This window comes from Camelus ferus, chromosome 7 (genome assembly GCF_009834535.1).
Source record: "Camelus ferus isolate YT-003-E chromosome 7, BCGSAC_Cfer_1.0, whole genome shotgun sequence".
Classification (NCBI taxonomy): Eukaryota; Metazoa; Chordata; class Mammalia; order Artiodactyla; family Camelidae; genus Camelus; species Camelus ferus.
This window is the reverse complement of record NC_045702.1, coordinates 43748652-43765157: the sequence shown is the minus strand read 5'-3', so window position 1 is coordinate 43765157 and position 16506 is coordinate 43748652. Positions and strand designations below refer to the sequence as shown.

The window sequence follows — 16506 nt, the reverse complement described above, 5'->3', positions numbered from 1 at the left end:
TCAGTTTTCCAAACAGTAAAATAAATGGAGCTAATAATAGTACCTGCCTCACAGAGGTGTAGTTAAATGAGTTCATAAAGCTAAAGTGCTTAGACAGCCAAAGCACTTGGAACAGTAACCTCACATGAACGTTTGTTGTTACTTAAATCCATAAAAGAAGCTGAGAAAAGTGTTGTACATTTTATCTAAATTTTTTCAAAATATTTGAAGGAGAAAACATCTTTTCCTCCCTTCAAAACTCTTACAACCCTAATGGTCATGCAATGGAAGCTGATACAATTGAACACCAATACTACCTTTATCACTTCCATAGTAATAGAACACTGTTTTACTGAGAGCACACCACCGTTTCTGCCATTCAAATCCCAAAAAGCTGTGATCTACAAGAAAAGGAGGAAGAGGAACAGTTTAGATAATATACATTATGTATACAAATAAAATGTGATTTCCTTCATGTAAAAGGAAAAGTTAGTAAATATGATTTCTAAGGTTCCTTTTAGTTGTAAAATTCTATGATTAATTAATTTGTACCTTCTTTTCCAAGAGACAAACAAAAAACAAAATATAAAACAAAACTAAAAGGAATAAACTGAAGCAGAGATGGGGCTGTGTATTTATGGGATCAACTACATGGATAACAAACTTTGCTGAAAGAAACAGTCAAAAAGGCATTTGACTATAAGGCCTTGCGATAACTGATTCATCTGGGTCTCATTTTCTCATCTGTCATAAAAAGGAGGAGGAGTTGACCTAGATAATTTCTATTATCTCTTTTGGCTTTAAAATTCAGCTAAGAAAGCTAAGAAAAGCAAATGGAATACAAACAGAAAGACCCAAAGGGATTACCTTAGGGACAAGCAGAATGGTAATAAGCAGACTTTCTACTTTTCATTTCCCGTATCATAACACGACTTACATATTTCATTTCCATTATATATTGGTGTTGAAAGAATGAGACCATTTGGGCAACTCCCAATTATCATAGCCAGTGGAGAGGAACACTGAATAAATAATAGAAAATTGCAAACAATACGCCAGATTTGGTCTGAACCATAGAAGACGTGGTGAATGCCAGATTAGGTACAGGATAGTACAAGATAACCTGATTGCTCAGCCGGATGGGATAATGGTGAGAAATCTCATCCTTGAGAATACAGTTATGGCCCACAGCCTTGCTCTAAGAGGCAGGAAACAGCTTCTGAATCACTTACAAAAAACTGACATTCATAACTAAAAAATTGACCAAACGTTTTATTATTAAATTTATTTAGACTGAAAAATTGTACTTTGTTGTTTGGATAATATCAACCAGATTTTCTTAGAGTCTTAAAACTCTTCCATCACCTAAAGAGAATACTAGCTCCATATGTATACTGCAAGCATGTTTTATCTAAAGATAAAATCATTTTTAGGTTTTTTTCTTTAGAAGCATGTAATTTACCTTTCCTGCGTTTTTCAAGGTAGCCAGCCTTTAAAACAAAAGGAAGGTCCTGTGCTGCAATTGGAGGAAACTGGTTTCCTGTGGAAAGTGGGGGGAAAATAAGCAGTGAGTAAAAACCATTTTAGAAAAGTTAAGTACCAGATCTCATTAGATTCAGTGTACTTTTAATTGTCCAAATTATTTAAATCCAAGTCTATTAGCTTTATTTCAGATCCATTCTGTAGACTAATCCCTCTCTTCCTCCTGTGACTCTCAAGAGCAAAAAAATGTTCTGTATTGCTATATATCTTAGTATATTTTGATCCTAAAGATACAGTAATATTATATAACTAAATGATCTCTAAAGAGCAATACTTTTCGACCTACATCCTATAAGGAATGGACTAGGAAACTACCATAAATAAGTGTAATAAATTCTTGAAAGAAAAGTTAGGAATTTGAAATAAATCACATAAGCTTCTTTTACATTTATATTTGATTAATGCTTCAAGAATTTTGATCCATATTATTACCTGCATATTCCTATTTCTATGTAGTAAAACATAAAATGATTTTTCCTCAAAATCAAATGCTAAAATTTGTTTGAGTGCATAGCAAATATCCTCTCTTCCTGGTTATATTCACAGAGAAATCTTGTAGACATTCAACTGAATGAGTGTGCTTCAGGTTTTTCTAGGGCATTTCAGAGTCTAAAACTAGATAGATAGAGCTGATAGTACTATTATAAACAAATACTAGATACCTACAAAAAATTATAGATTAAGCCAAAAGTTAAGTCAATTAGAAATCCTGTATTCATGAACATGGTTGGTGGGTGGCTCAATAATTTCATATGTTCAACGCTTTATAAACTTAATTAGAAATATACTAGAGTTGCCTCAGCATTTTACTAGAACACTAACAAGTGAAAATAACCAATCTAATGAAATTTCTATGGAATACACTTAATGGAAATAGTTTCAATACAGTTTTATAATTTAAAAAAGTATTTTGATAGGAAGTTTATTATATACAAATTAATCACAGAATTGCCAACTGGGTTTTTAAAAAACATCATGGAGATCACAGTAGTTATAAAATCATAGTTATTTTTCCTTAAGAAAGAAAGCTTCAAATTAAAGCACTAATTTTAGTTCCCTGGTGGATCAATTTTAAAATAGAGTACTGATTTTGAAGTGTAAATAAAATTTTAGGGAAAGTTGTGTAAATATTCGAATAGTTGTTCAATCAGTAAATCCATCTGATCCATACAAAGGTGGAGGTTATTTACTACAATGTTTTTGCACATAAGATAAAAATCACATACAGAAATCTTATCTATGTGAACAAGTCCTAATTAACAGCTAAATTAAAGAGGGTGGCTATAGGTTGATTTTTTTAAAAGGAAAGAAATAAGACTAATAGCACTTTAAAAAAATTAACCTAGGTTACATTGTATCACATAAAAATATGAAATTTTACCTAATATAAAACTATTTAGGAAAATTTTCTTTCTAAATAAGATTCCTGAAAATAAAATATTTACTTCAACTAAGCAAGACCATAGTTTAATTTCTGTGGAAGTCTGCCTGTGCTCAGTCTTTTATATAACTGATATGCAGAGCTCTTAAGTGAACTACACAAAATCTCTTTACAAGAAACATCATTTGAATGGCATTTCAGAATGAGAAAACAAACATATTAATTAAATATTTTACTATGATTCTTGTATGTTATGCAAAAATTTCCAAGTGGTTTGTCCAGAGTTTTGGTAAAAACAAGAAGATTCACTGAAAATATCCTATAAATAATTTTGTATCTTTAAGATGATGGAAACAAGCACCGTCCATTCTGAATGAAATTAAAGTACACAAGGAAGAGGCAACTTTCTCCGTCTGATGTGCTGCTTTGATTGGCATGAGGAGGCATTCATTACTACCACTTGGCTAAGATAAGGCTCACTGAGAAGTAGTCCCATAACCTTCTCACATCCATTGGGGCATATAAATGTTCTTTACATAGAAAATAAATGCTCTAAATCTTAGGAAGAAACTTTATATTCTGAGGAGAAATGAGTACCTTTAGCATAGCTTTTAACTTTTAAAAGTTACTAATCAAAAAAAAAAAAAAAGGGGGGGGGGAGGGAGAGAAAGGGAAGAGAAGGAGCAGGAAGGGAATTAGAATTTACTAAGGTGAATATATATATATAACCTGAAGCTTTTACTTTAAAAAAAATGTTGATTAAATTTCCACTTGATAAATAACAATAAAATTTGATGTCACAAGCAACACTTATTCTGAATTCTAAATTCATGTTTCTAATATAAAATCTTCTATTTCATTCCTAAAGGGGGAAAAAAGTCAAGTTTTCTGACTGAAATTTCATTCTTCTAAACCTCTTCTGATATTTGTCCAATATCTAGGATTTGTTTAACACACATGTGGATTTTTTATAAAATAAAAAGTGTATTAATAGTAATCCCTTTAGATACTTTAGATGTAAGTTCCTCGAAGAACTGTTTGACTTGTATGGCACCATAAACATATAAACACTTAATACTTTTTGATGGTAGAAACTGAAAATTTGTAACAAGATATAAAAAGTAGTCATTTCTTTTTAGAAAACATGAATTCTCCCATTGTTTAGCCCTCATACCACTATACTGACAATGGTCAACAGTATATAACCATTTAAGAAGATTCGCATTGATTCAAAGAATTAAGACTACAAATGCAGGTATAATGATACATGAAGAAAAGAAAGGTGAGGCTAATGTAAACCTATCTGGCAGGCAACAGCAAAGAGTCGCTGAATATGTGGCCAACACAGTTAACATGATCTCACCGTGAGAAACTATGCAACACAGCCAATTACAACATTCCAGCCAATTCACAATTATATTCTGGGTTCTGTTTCACTATCAAAATTCATAACCTTATCCCCAAAATAAGTTTAGCACTGAACTTTAATCCTTTGGCACATAGTAGACATTCGAGAAATGCTGGCTTTTATTAATTATTATAATTAAATATAATTATTATTATTATATTTAGTATAACTAACTGAATTAATGTCATGCCAATGTAATTGTAAGAGTAATGTTGCTTAGGGAATTCTAATCAGAAAGATGGAAAAAAGCATGATTTGGTAACTGCACGAGTTAAACACTGCAATTATTTTAAAAGCAGTTTGTAGATTTCCTTGTGGTTAGGTGAAAGTGGTTGATGAAGAAATTATATTCTAACTAAGAGGAGAAAAAACAATTAACCTACACTCTAGGGCAGCCTAGTCATACTGCAGACAATTATGACACACATGGCTTGCTTAAGGGGCCACAAATGTTCAGCACCCTGAGGAAATGAACATATACTGACAAAGACTAGTCATCTTTTTATAAAATGAGTATGTATTTTTTATGTAATGGCCCTACTTTTCTAAAGCAGCTCAAAATCTTAGACATTAGAACTAACACACTACAAGAGCAGGTAATGAATGGGTCTTCTTCCAGCTTGAAATCTGTGAATCTGAAACATGCAAAACGATAACAAGGTCACAAAAATTCAAATAAAGAAGTATCACGTGCCTACTATATTCTTATTAACTCAGTCGGAAAAAGAAAGTAGTGGAACCCAAATTTTATTATAGTTAGGTAGGTATTTTATTCCCAAGATCACTGTTTTTAAAAGATAACTCAAGAATTCCAGACTGTGTCTTTAAACTTTTGCCTTAAATCAAACTGTGTATATAGTGGACACTTTATTATTATTATTATTATTATTCTAAAAGGTTTTAGAGTGCAAAAATGCACCAGTATACCTGCAAAACAAAACAAAAAGTTATTCCTTAACAAGAGAGGGAAACCTAAACTCAACTTGGATATAAATGTTAAATAGAATGGTTTCATGCTATAGCAGATATTTAAAACCTTAGTTTTACATTAATACTGGCTTCAAGATGTATGGAATGTGTTAAAGAGATCTGTAATGAAATCCCAGTTCTGCAAATCTATGACTTTCAGCAGGTAACCAAGACTCTCTAGGTATCAGTTTCCTCAACTAAAACATGGAAAAATGACATCAGTTCATCTCTGAGCCCCCCACTCCCAATTCTAAAATTCCATGACATTTATCCACATTGATATTTTTCTTGCATTTTCAGTAACAAATGGTCATGGTTCAAGATGGATTCAACCTTCAAAGATATCATATGTGGAAACTGTTCACAACTTATTTTTCGTATAGCAACTGATAACTTCCTTTACATCTAGCATGGAATTGTTTTATGTCATTTCAAAGGTTTAATTTCTACCTAGAATCTTGGCCTGGAATATCTGTGAAAGAAAATAAATATATAAATTAAATATTTTTCATATTCTAATAACTCTCCCTGAATCTGCTTGGAAAATTTAGAATTTCAAATCTTTTTATCAGCTTTTGTTTTAGTAGCAAAAGGAAAATTATGTATTCAATGGATACATCAAACAATAACCTTTAAGAACTAGTACAGTAATTAAAAGATTACTACATGTGCTTCTTTAGCATACTTCTTTCACAGAGCTTATTTCCCCCCTTACCACTATTACTCTCCTCAGAAAGGATTAACCAATGAATACACTAGTACTCGTAATCTTTAAGGTTATCGTGATACTTCCTTGATTAAAAAAAAAAAGGCTCATATTATGCTTAGACACAAAGATGGCCAACTTCCAATTAGTAGGACCACAGAATCCCCAGTGGGGATTAAGCCTCGGGTACAAAGACTGATACAGTGACCCATGCAATGACACCAGTGGCAAAAGCAAAGGCTGCAACTCACAGGTTTGCCATCTGTTAGTCTCTCCACCCCCTCTGTAAAGTGGCAAGTCATTCTGAAAGTTACTCAGCAAAAACTGAATGACTATTAGGGTAATTCACATTTGCCTTTAATTCTGCTTCTTGGTATGGAAATTCCAATAGCCTCCTGAGAGTCTTCAATAGGTCTAACTGAAACCAAAGAAGGCAACAGCTCTAAATATCACAGCTATATGCTCACAGGAAATACTTCATGAACATGATCCAAAAGTTACATTAAGTGCCTGTTCAGAGTCCAATCAAAAGCTATTTTTATTCATACATATATAATTGTGGTTGATACTAATTTTCCCGAAAATCTATCAAAATACGTAAAATTCAAATGGCAATAATAGAATAATTAAGAATCAGAATTAACAGAAATCTGAAATCAAATGTGTTCATCAACATCCACTAAAATGAGTCAAAAAGCCATAGACTGAACGTATGTGTGGGTTATATCATCCATAGAGTTATATTATCCTTTTCATTTACTTAAAACTGCTTCTTTTACTTGAGATACTCTTAAGTGTATGACTAGAATTTGAATTACTAATTACATATCTGAAGATTGCTTTTTTAGATAAATCTTTAATATAGGACTGCTATCTCTAGCTCATAAAACTAGATGTAAAAAAAGATCTCAAGATTACTGATTCTTTAGTCCAATGATAAAACACGTGGTATCACATCTTTTAATACATTAGAATTATTCCATATAGAATTAAAAATGATTTTAACTAAAAATTCCAGAGTTACTGATTAATGGAAACACCTGTAAGACTCCTTCAATTATTTACAGGGATGAAAGCATATCAATATATTGAATTGGTCCTTTTAAAATAAGGTTCAACATGAGTAATTTCACTCTACAAACAAGACTAACGTTTCATATACTTACAATACAGGGCACCCTTTACATTTTTATATTTTGGTAAAAGCTACTTTTTAATAATAGATCGTTAGATCTCACAGAAAGAATTTAAATGAAATTTCATCTCCTATATAGAGTAACTTCTCAGCTACTTTGTATCTGATTATATATACTGTTTAAAACAACAAATTTATTATCTTACAGTTCTGGAGGTCAGAAGTCCAGTAGTGTCTCACTGGGCTAAAATCTAGACGTCAGCAGGACTGTATTCCTTCTGAAGCCTGTAGGGGAGACTCTATTTCCTTCCCTTTCTAGACCCCAGAGGTTAAACCTATTTCATCGGCTACTGGATTAGAACGCGGACTTCTCTGAGGAATCATTGTGGTGCCTACTGTACCTCTCATTATACATATCAATTGGCTATTGATTTTTGTATATATATGTAAAGTATGTATCTGTTTTTATTTCCTCTGTGGCAGGAAAAAATTAATTAAATTCAGAAAAACAACAGTCCTTTTTAAAAAATTATGATATACAAACCTTGAAAAATGTGATACAAGCTAAAAATGGACTATAGTTTTCTCCTTGTTAAAAACAAAATGCTAAATGTATCAAAATTGTCACAGATACACTAAATAATATAAAATTAAATATATATAGTTATGAACTGGTTTTTAACTTAATGCTTTACTTTGACACAGAAAGGTGCCCTGATCTGATTTTGCAACTTAAGATAGTGGTTAAAACCCTGAGTCTTGAACTCAAATTGCAGCTTGACTACTACGGGTTCTGTGAATTAGACAAGTTACCTGATTTCATTAGATTTAGTTTTCAAATCTTTGAATGTAGGTATTAAAAGCGCACACTATGGAGAATTACTGTGGAGATTCAGTAGAATATCGCTTAAGATAACTCTAAGAAATATTAGTTCTTTTTCTTATTATTTTTAAGTGATAATCCAAATTTGCCAAATTCATTGTTGCCATACACAAGAAAACAAGAAGGCTGAAAAGATAAACCACTACAACAAAATTTGAAAGCCAAATATCTTTTAACAATACAAATTCCTTTCCAGTTACAGCTATTTGGGCAAAAAAAAAAAAAAAAATCGGATACATAAAAAAAGTTTGATTGTACTGTACATAGTAAAGACTAGTATAAATGAAAAGGAACATTCTTAATTTAGTAAACAAATATTTACTAGTTTATATTACATGCCACACCTTTTTCTAAATATTACCTAAAGCAGGCAAGTAGGAAAAGTAAACTCAACCTCACTGAAAATTTGTTGAGAGTATTTTAAAAGAAATGTCAAATAATTTATGTATAAAATATAAAGAATAATTAACAATTGGCCTTACTCTTTCCTTACTTATGCTACCTCCATATCAAAAACAACCTTTTCCATATTGTCAGACTATAAGTTTTAAGCATCTTTTTAAAGAGCACCATCAAATATAAATAACTAATACATATATAAAAACAAATATCAGCATGGTTCAGTAAGGTAATATCCATGGCAACAGCTAACATTTATTAAGCCTTTAAGCCTTTACCATGAGTTAAGCATGATACAGTCATCATCTCATTTTATTCTCACACCGCCCCAAGGCATCAGTAGCTCCATGTTACCAGTGGAAAATTAAGGTCACAGGTAAGTGGTGGAGCCAGGACCCCAGGTCTGTCCAACAAAGCCCATTCTCTGAAATGCTGTGTTCTACTGTTGATGAAATAAGTGAACATCATCGATACAAGCTCTATAAGACAATGTCATTGAATTTCTGATCTATGGCATTAATCACGATTATGCATTTAAAATTCTAGAACATTTGTTTCATTTTCTATAAGATTTTAAAGAAATCAATTTTGCTTCCCAAAAGTGTCTCTTTAAAGACTTCCATTTTGGTTTAAAAACACATTCACACAAACATGGGACAAATTAGTAATAAGAAAACTGATATCTATGGAAGGGAAAGGAGGCTCTTTTTGTATGCAGATTCCGCTAGCAAACTGGATTGAAAAAGAAACAAATACAATTTAGACTGAATTCTTTAGCTCCTTTCCATTCATCTATGTTTTATTCTCACATAAGTCATAGAGAAGTCTTTTATTTTTTATCTTTTGCAACTGTTTTATTTTGTAAGTTTTAAGCTATAATTTTTTACAATTATTTTTAGACTACTTAATAACATTTTTCTAATTTATAATATTCTTTAAGTTCATTTTTATTCTCTTATTTCTCCTATTCTGTGTACAAAAAGTTTAGAGACATTAATAACATAAGATCATACCTAGAGTATCTGAAATAAGAATCTGCAGAGTCAGAATGTCTTCTATATTGTTTAATATAATAAAGTATATACTTTTGTTCTTCCCTTGAAGAAAGAGAACAGGTATATAAACAATTGTCATTCTATTCCTAACCTCCAAAAGAATGTTATTACTGAGAGGTGGTTAAAATAAGTGAAAAATATTAAATACGAAAACTATCAAATATAAAATTATTTTATAACTAACATAAATTAACAAAAAATAAACATTTCCAAATTTAGACTATTTACAGACCTACTTTGATTACTCAATTACTAAACTGGGCTTGATTATTAAAGCAAATATATTCCCAAACACTCTTCATGTTTTAATATTTATTCCTGTTTCTATTTAAGAAGACAACATCCTAATTTTTTTAAATCAAAAAGCCTTTGGCATTTTCCCTCTTCTGCCATTCAACGTGTTATAACTCTTAAAACACATGTGTGTTCTCTGTCTCTCCTTCCTCTTTCTCTCTCTCTCCCTCTCTCTCAATCTCTAGCACACACACACAATTTATCTCTCTTCCATTTGAAACAAATTTTTCTATGTCTCTTTATTCAATATAGGTATGAAATTAACACATTCTTACCTACTACTATTACTGTTAATTTAGTAATACACTGCTTTATTCCCCCCAAAAAGAATTTCACAGGCATCTGTACAGATACATCTGGTAAGAAAATTAGAAGCAAATAGGATAAAGTTGTATGTACACAGAGAGAGAGAAAACAAATACTGTACAGAAAAATGTTAATAGTAAGAAAATCTGGGTATAATGGGAATTCTTTGCTCTATTCTTGCAACTTTTCTGTAAGTGATATTATTTCAAATTTTAAAAAATAAAAGTAAAGAATTAAGACAAAGTTACGAGTCAGGGTAGAAAACAAAACAAGTTGGAACTACAAAGCTACTACTTAGCAGGAGTGGGCCAAAGATTCCGTTATAAGCTTTATGACAACCAAAATGAAGCAAGAAATAATAAATTATGTGACTGACTGCCCATAAGATAAATACTGATCATTGCTCAGGGAGGAACATACAACTATTCCTGGTTCCTGGCACTGAGATGAGAAAGAAATTCCTCCTATGTGTTCTCAATGTCCTCAATAACATTTTTTTACAGTAAGTAAAATAAAAGTTTCATAGGGCTACTTTGTATAACATCACTCATACGGAGCCAACAGCAAAATGCCAGAGCCAGATTCGGTAAAAGCAATTCTATAGAGTACAAAATCTGGCAGCCCAAGTATGTAATTCCCAAACAGCTTTGTTGAACCCAAGGATAAAAAAATCTTAGAACATGTATAGGAATCAACATCCTGCACATTTTCCAGACAATTCTTCCAAAATTCTATTTGTCTTGATCAAACTTTTCGTAAATGCCAAGCCCCTGCAAGTAGCTAACACAGCTCTTTTATGTTACTGATTCAGAGCCATATCCCTTAACAAGCAGCCAAGCTGGGGCTGATGTTGATATACTCTTATTTACAAATTTAGACATACATTTATAAAGTTTAATAGCTTTGCAGGGACATACGCCTGGACAAAGATGACTTTAATACAAAAACAAAATAGCAATTGCCCATAACATTCTAACTCAGTGCGAGAATAATTCCAGCCTGCAAAAAGTTTAAGTATATGCCTACTTCACATAAAAAAAATCCACAGAACAACACATTACTGAGAATGATAAAAGCCCTGAGTCTCCTCTTCAGTATGAACCAGTAATATTATATACACCTGGGTAACTGAAAGAATTAGAAAGCATTGTTATTTATGTAACTGAGTAAATTAATATAGAATACAAACTAAAACTTCAATATTAGAACAATTAATGCATAGCTCTTTTCCTCCAGTATCTGAAAATAAAACCATATCATGTGCTTAATCATTCCCTTCTGATTCTTAGCTTCACAGGGAAATAACTGTTAACAGCCACATGTGAGACTGGCTAGGAGACAGACATTCAGGTATCTACAGAATTAGGTTAAAATAATGTGTTCACAAGGTTTTTTTCTGCTAGACTTCAAGCTAGAGATCATAAGATAGTGATTCTCAAAGCTGAGTTTGATCAAAATCACCAAGGGTACTGTATTTAAAATGTAGAAGTACAATTTTGAAGTAAACTACATTGCTCTTAGTGGTATACTTAAAAACTCCATTTAATACTTATTTATAGGATTTATAAGATATGCTCTTAGATCATGTTAAAAATAAAATCAAAATAATATCCCTAAGTAGATAAAATACAGTTCTGCAATCACAACACTGAAAACAGAAGGAAAATGCCAGACATACAAATGATCATGAGTATGATAATTTTTATTTATCTAACCTTTGAATCATTAAAATAATTTTATAAAAATGTAATATGTGTTAACCATAGCTGGTGAGGTCCCCCACTGATGAAGAGCATGGGAAGAGGAAACTGACAGGAAACACAAGAGTGAGAGGCAAGATGGCAGGAAAGGGTATCACAACTGAAGAGCAGTGAGGGCATCCTTCTGGTATTTCTTTCCCACCTTCGTAACTACTTTAACAGTTGATAATACTCAATTCAGTTCTAAGCTTTTGACAACTAAGAAAGTAAGAAGTATAATACAAAGGAAAAATAAGAAACTGAGACTGAACATATAGTATAAAATGTGCCCATTTTTAGCCATGTGATTTTAGCATATTTTCCAAAAATTAATAACCATGATGTTAAAAAAAAGTGAACTGCTAAATACAGAAACTGCCATTTACTATGAGTTAGACATCATAAGGCAGTCCAGTAATTTGTTCACTGTGGGGACTATCTCAGCCCCAGGTTCACAGACCAGACACAGCCCAATTGTTCATGGTCTCCTTTCCTCCTAATTAAGAATTGTCATTACCACAATAATTTCACCACTAAAACTTAAGTTTTTGATTCAAATTTAAAACGTCAAAATTAAAGCTTTGAAAAAGAAGTTCATGGAATATTAAATGGGATAAAATGTTTGTTAGCAATATGCAACAATGGATGCAACTTCATGTGACAAACTACTTTTTAGCCACATCAAAGGCAGTTCATCTGAACATCACATCAAAGGCAGTTCAGTTGTGGTCTCTCACTGCAAGGAAGGTGCTGGCAGTTACCTCAAGGGAGTTTAAGGTGGTAAAACAATCTGAACTCTGAATCTGTAGTTTGCTCATGAGTATCTGAAATACACAAAAAGCTCTTAAAAACATGGAACTTAAAATCCAAAACATATACATTCTACTCAAATTCCATATGAGTAAGGATAAAACACAACTTATTCAAAATCAATCCAGATATGGTAAGCTCTTGTTTCATTGTTTTTCTACAGATTCAGCCTGTAATCAAATCATGTCTGAATAGATCATGATGTGTAGTCTCACTGAAAAATAATTTTTTACATATATAATATCTATTTCCCTAAGAATAAAATTATAGTTAATAATTTGATTAATTCAATTAAGCTCCCTTCATCTGAATAGCCTCATCTCATGCAAGACTCAAATTTCTAATGCACTTCTAAAAAAATCAAAATACATTAAATTATAGAAAAGAATTCAAATTTCTCAGAGATGGAAAATTATGGAAATTTAATGTTTGGTCCAATGATCTCTTACCAAAGAAGTCAGGTATGATATTGCAAATCTATATGTAGGTAAGAATTAGTACAATCATTAATTTGCCAAATGATGACTTTTTCAAGGGGTGAATGGGAAAAAATATTTGCAAAGAGATCACAATAGACAATGAACTCCTGCAAATCAGTAAGAAAATGGTAAACAGTTTAACAGAAAAACAGGTATAAAACTATGAACGAGGCAATTCACAGAGTAAGTACAAAGGCCAATAAACATTAAGCAAAGATGAATGTTTACTGATTTACTGTTTTCCCCCAGCTCTCCTTCGCTAGAATATAAGTTCCATAAGCTCAGAGACTACATTGTCTTAACCACTGTGCCTAGATTAGCGCCTGGGACACGGGAAAGTACTTATTAAATTTTGCTGAATAAATAAACCTGGCTAAAAACTAAGGACAACAACTAAAACAGGATACTGCTTTTTAACTTATAAGACACAAAAACTAAAAGGATTAATAACATCAAATAGCAGGGAGGATGGGAAGAGATGGTCCTCTCATACACTGCTTTTGAGAGTGTAACTCCCTATGGCTCTTTGGTAGAATTTGACAATACTCTAAGAATTGAGCTCTTAAGAATCTATCCTACAAATATAAAGCACAGGTTCACAATGGTGTGTGTGCCACAATAGTCACTGAAACACTCCTTGTAACCAAAGAAAAATGAAAAATGTCCAGAAAGAGGGACATTTTAAATAATGTACCTTATTTAAATATGCACGTGTAGATCTATGTGTAGTAATGTGGAAAGATACGTACTAATTTAGAAAGATATTTATCATGCTTAGGTGAAAAAATTAAGTTGAGGAATTGTATGTATAGTGATATCCTGTTTTTTAATTTCAAAAATCGGTTACATATTTATTCTAGCACAAATACATCTGTACAGTTCAGGGAGAAAAAGTCTGTAAGGACACATTCAGAACTGTTAACCAGTTAAGACTATTAACTAGTCTTACTGCTAGGGAGATTTTTTTCGGTGGGAGAAACAACATTTTCTTTGTTACAAGCACGTACTATGCTTAAAATTTTATGTAATATAACTTTTATAATGAAAAACAAAAAAGAACATCTACAGGTTTTTAAGTAATTTAAATTAAGTGACTTTATATTATTTAAATCATAGCCAGAAAAACTTCAACCACTGATTGAGAAGAGTTCATGTAATCAATATGTGTGTAGTTTTACGGTAAAATAATACAACTTGAAAACAAGTCCCTCAACTAATATGAAGATATAATCTTGAGAATGTTCACATACCTGGCTATTTTCAAACAGGCCAAGTATCACATATCCACACAAGTTTTCACTCTGCCTTGCATGTGTTACCCCTCACCTTTCTCCACATTATACCCCTTCTACCCTCACTGCCCAGAAAGCTTCCAGCTCATCCTTCAAGATCCAACTCAGCTCTCTGAAATGCCTTCCTCCTGTCACATAATAAAAATATTTATAAGAAAACTGATTTCTTAAAAAGATTAAAGGAAGCTATTTTCTCTGATATAGATAATTCTAATTTTTTACTACTGATTTTTTAGTGTTCTAAGAGTCACTTAAGTGAAACAAAAATCACTGATTTTTAATTATCCAGATATTTTTCTATTTTCTAAAACTCTACACCTAATTATAGAAATAACCAAAGGCTTCAAGATAAACCATATTCTGGGAAAAAAACTGATGAATTTTTAGAAGTCCACATGGACTAGACATGTTCTTGGTTGGAAAACAAGCATTTATGATTAATTAATTTTTTTCAAAATGAAATAAATCCAAAGCTTCTGACATTATAAGACTAACAAGGCATTTTTTGTTCTGTGTCAATGTAAATGCTTTCAAACTGATTCACGTAAAAATACGCACAAAAATAATTGTGCCAGGCTATAACTGGTATTCCAAATTCCACCTGGGAAATAAATTTTATGGCTATACTATAAACTTCTAAAATCCTGAAGTTTTAATAGATACGCTGGCACAACCTTAACCATAACAGTTCCAGCAACTGCTACTATCATAAATCTGTCAGTTTCCGTAATGCCTATGACAAATCCATTAATATGAATGATGATCACTTCACATAGCACACCACACAGCAACTGCACAAGTTATGTCATCTCCATTCTGAGTAGCAAATCAGTAATCAATATTTGTAAAAGCAGCAGCTAATCCTTTGTAAAATCACTGGTTCAGTGATTGAAGAGTTTGCTCAGTCCACACAGTTAATCCCTCTTCATCTGCTTGAGCCCTCTATTTATCCCAGCCTCTTACAGTGCGGCCACGGCAGATTAATACATCTCCACACGTTAAACATGACCTGACAATTGACACAGGATATTGCTGACAGGATAAGCTCTACAAACACTGGCCTTCTAAAAAGGAAGCTTAAAATTAACATTCAAAAACCCAAAGTTTACAAACAGGCTCACCACTTTCCCTTCCCAACTTCAGTCACCTGACTTATTGAGCTCACACTCTTTAGGAACTATATCCTTATTTTTGGTTTGAAAAGTCTGCTGGCTGATTCTAGAAATGCTTGCTCATCATATAGGTTTTGTTATTAAGTCAAGGTGAGTAGAACTTTTCTGGCCAAGAAAGGAGGCTCACTCGTACAAAACCATTTGGAGAATTCTTATGTATGAAGTGAAAGTCTCTGTTCTCAGCCAAGGGTACTTCAAAGTTCTACACTTGAAGAAAAAGCCAAAAAAGTATTTTAATATTAAGGCTTCATATGGGAAAAAAAAGATATTTTCGTACTGAAAAGTGATAGCCTTATTTAGTAAAAGTACATTCATACGTAATATTTTAAAATGAAGGATAACATGTTAAAAATTATTAACTAGCATTTGAAACTTTTGGGTGACATTTGTAATGTAATGCAATAATGTCTTCTATGATATATGGTATATTTTAAGAATCTAATAGCTTTTCAGATATTAAGTAAAATAATTTGCTAGTTAGTTCAATTTGCTATAAGCAGAGTTATACATATCACCAAATCTTACAAGACAACTGGTTCTAATCAGCCTTACTGAAAGAAGGTGATGCACAGAGTGAATAAAAAGACAGCAGTACTAGTTCAATTTTATAGGTGATCTGTTCATGGCAAGAACATGGCACATTAGGTAAGTAGAGAAGTTTGTCAACAGCTAAGAAAAATAAATTTTAAAACTCTTTGAACCATAAAAATTACTTAAAGTCCACAGTCACCAATGGCATTTCACGTCATCTTGAAATAGTGATATTTCTCCAGTACATTTAAATTATGATACTGCAAAGCTCAATCTATACCTAACTTTTTAAAAAAACATCTATCATACAAACTATGTATTTACTCACATTGAAATCTCTGTTGTCTTTATAAACACCTAATGAAATTCCTTAAGACTCTGAACATGTGATTATTTTCATGTCTTCTCTCAAACAAACACAGACAC

At 32.0% G+C, this 16506-nt stretch overlaps 1 protein-coding gene across 6 annotated transcripts in view; it reads right to left on the bottom strand.

Moving 5' to 3' along the window:
• The window catches only part of SKAP2 (src kinase associated phosphoprotein 2), a 290965-nt gene that overhangs the window by 60254 nt on the left and 214205 nt on the right, over positions 1 to 16506 (bottom strand). For all 6 annotated transcript variants that reach the window (XM_032483822.1, XM_032483823.1, XM_032483824.1 and 3 more), the window contains 2 exons: positions 1442 to 1519; positions 297 to 380 (listed from right to left, as the gene is read on the bottom strand). In XM_032483822.1, the coding sequence (XP_032339713.1) occupies positions 297 to 380; positions 1442 to 1519 (162 nt within the window). The remainder of the gene's footprint in view (positions 1 to 296; positions 381 to 1441; positions 1520 to 16506) is intronic.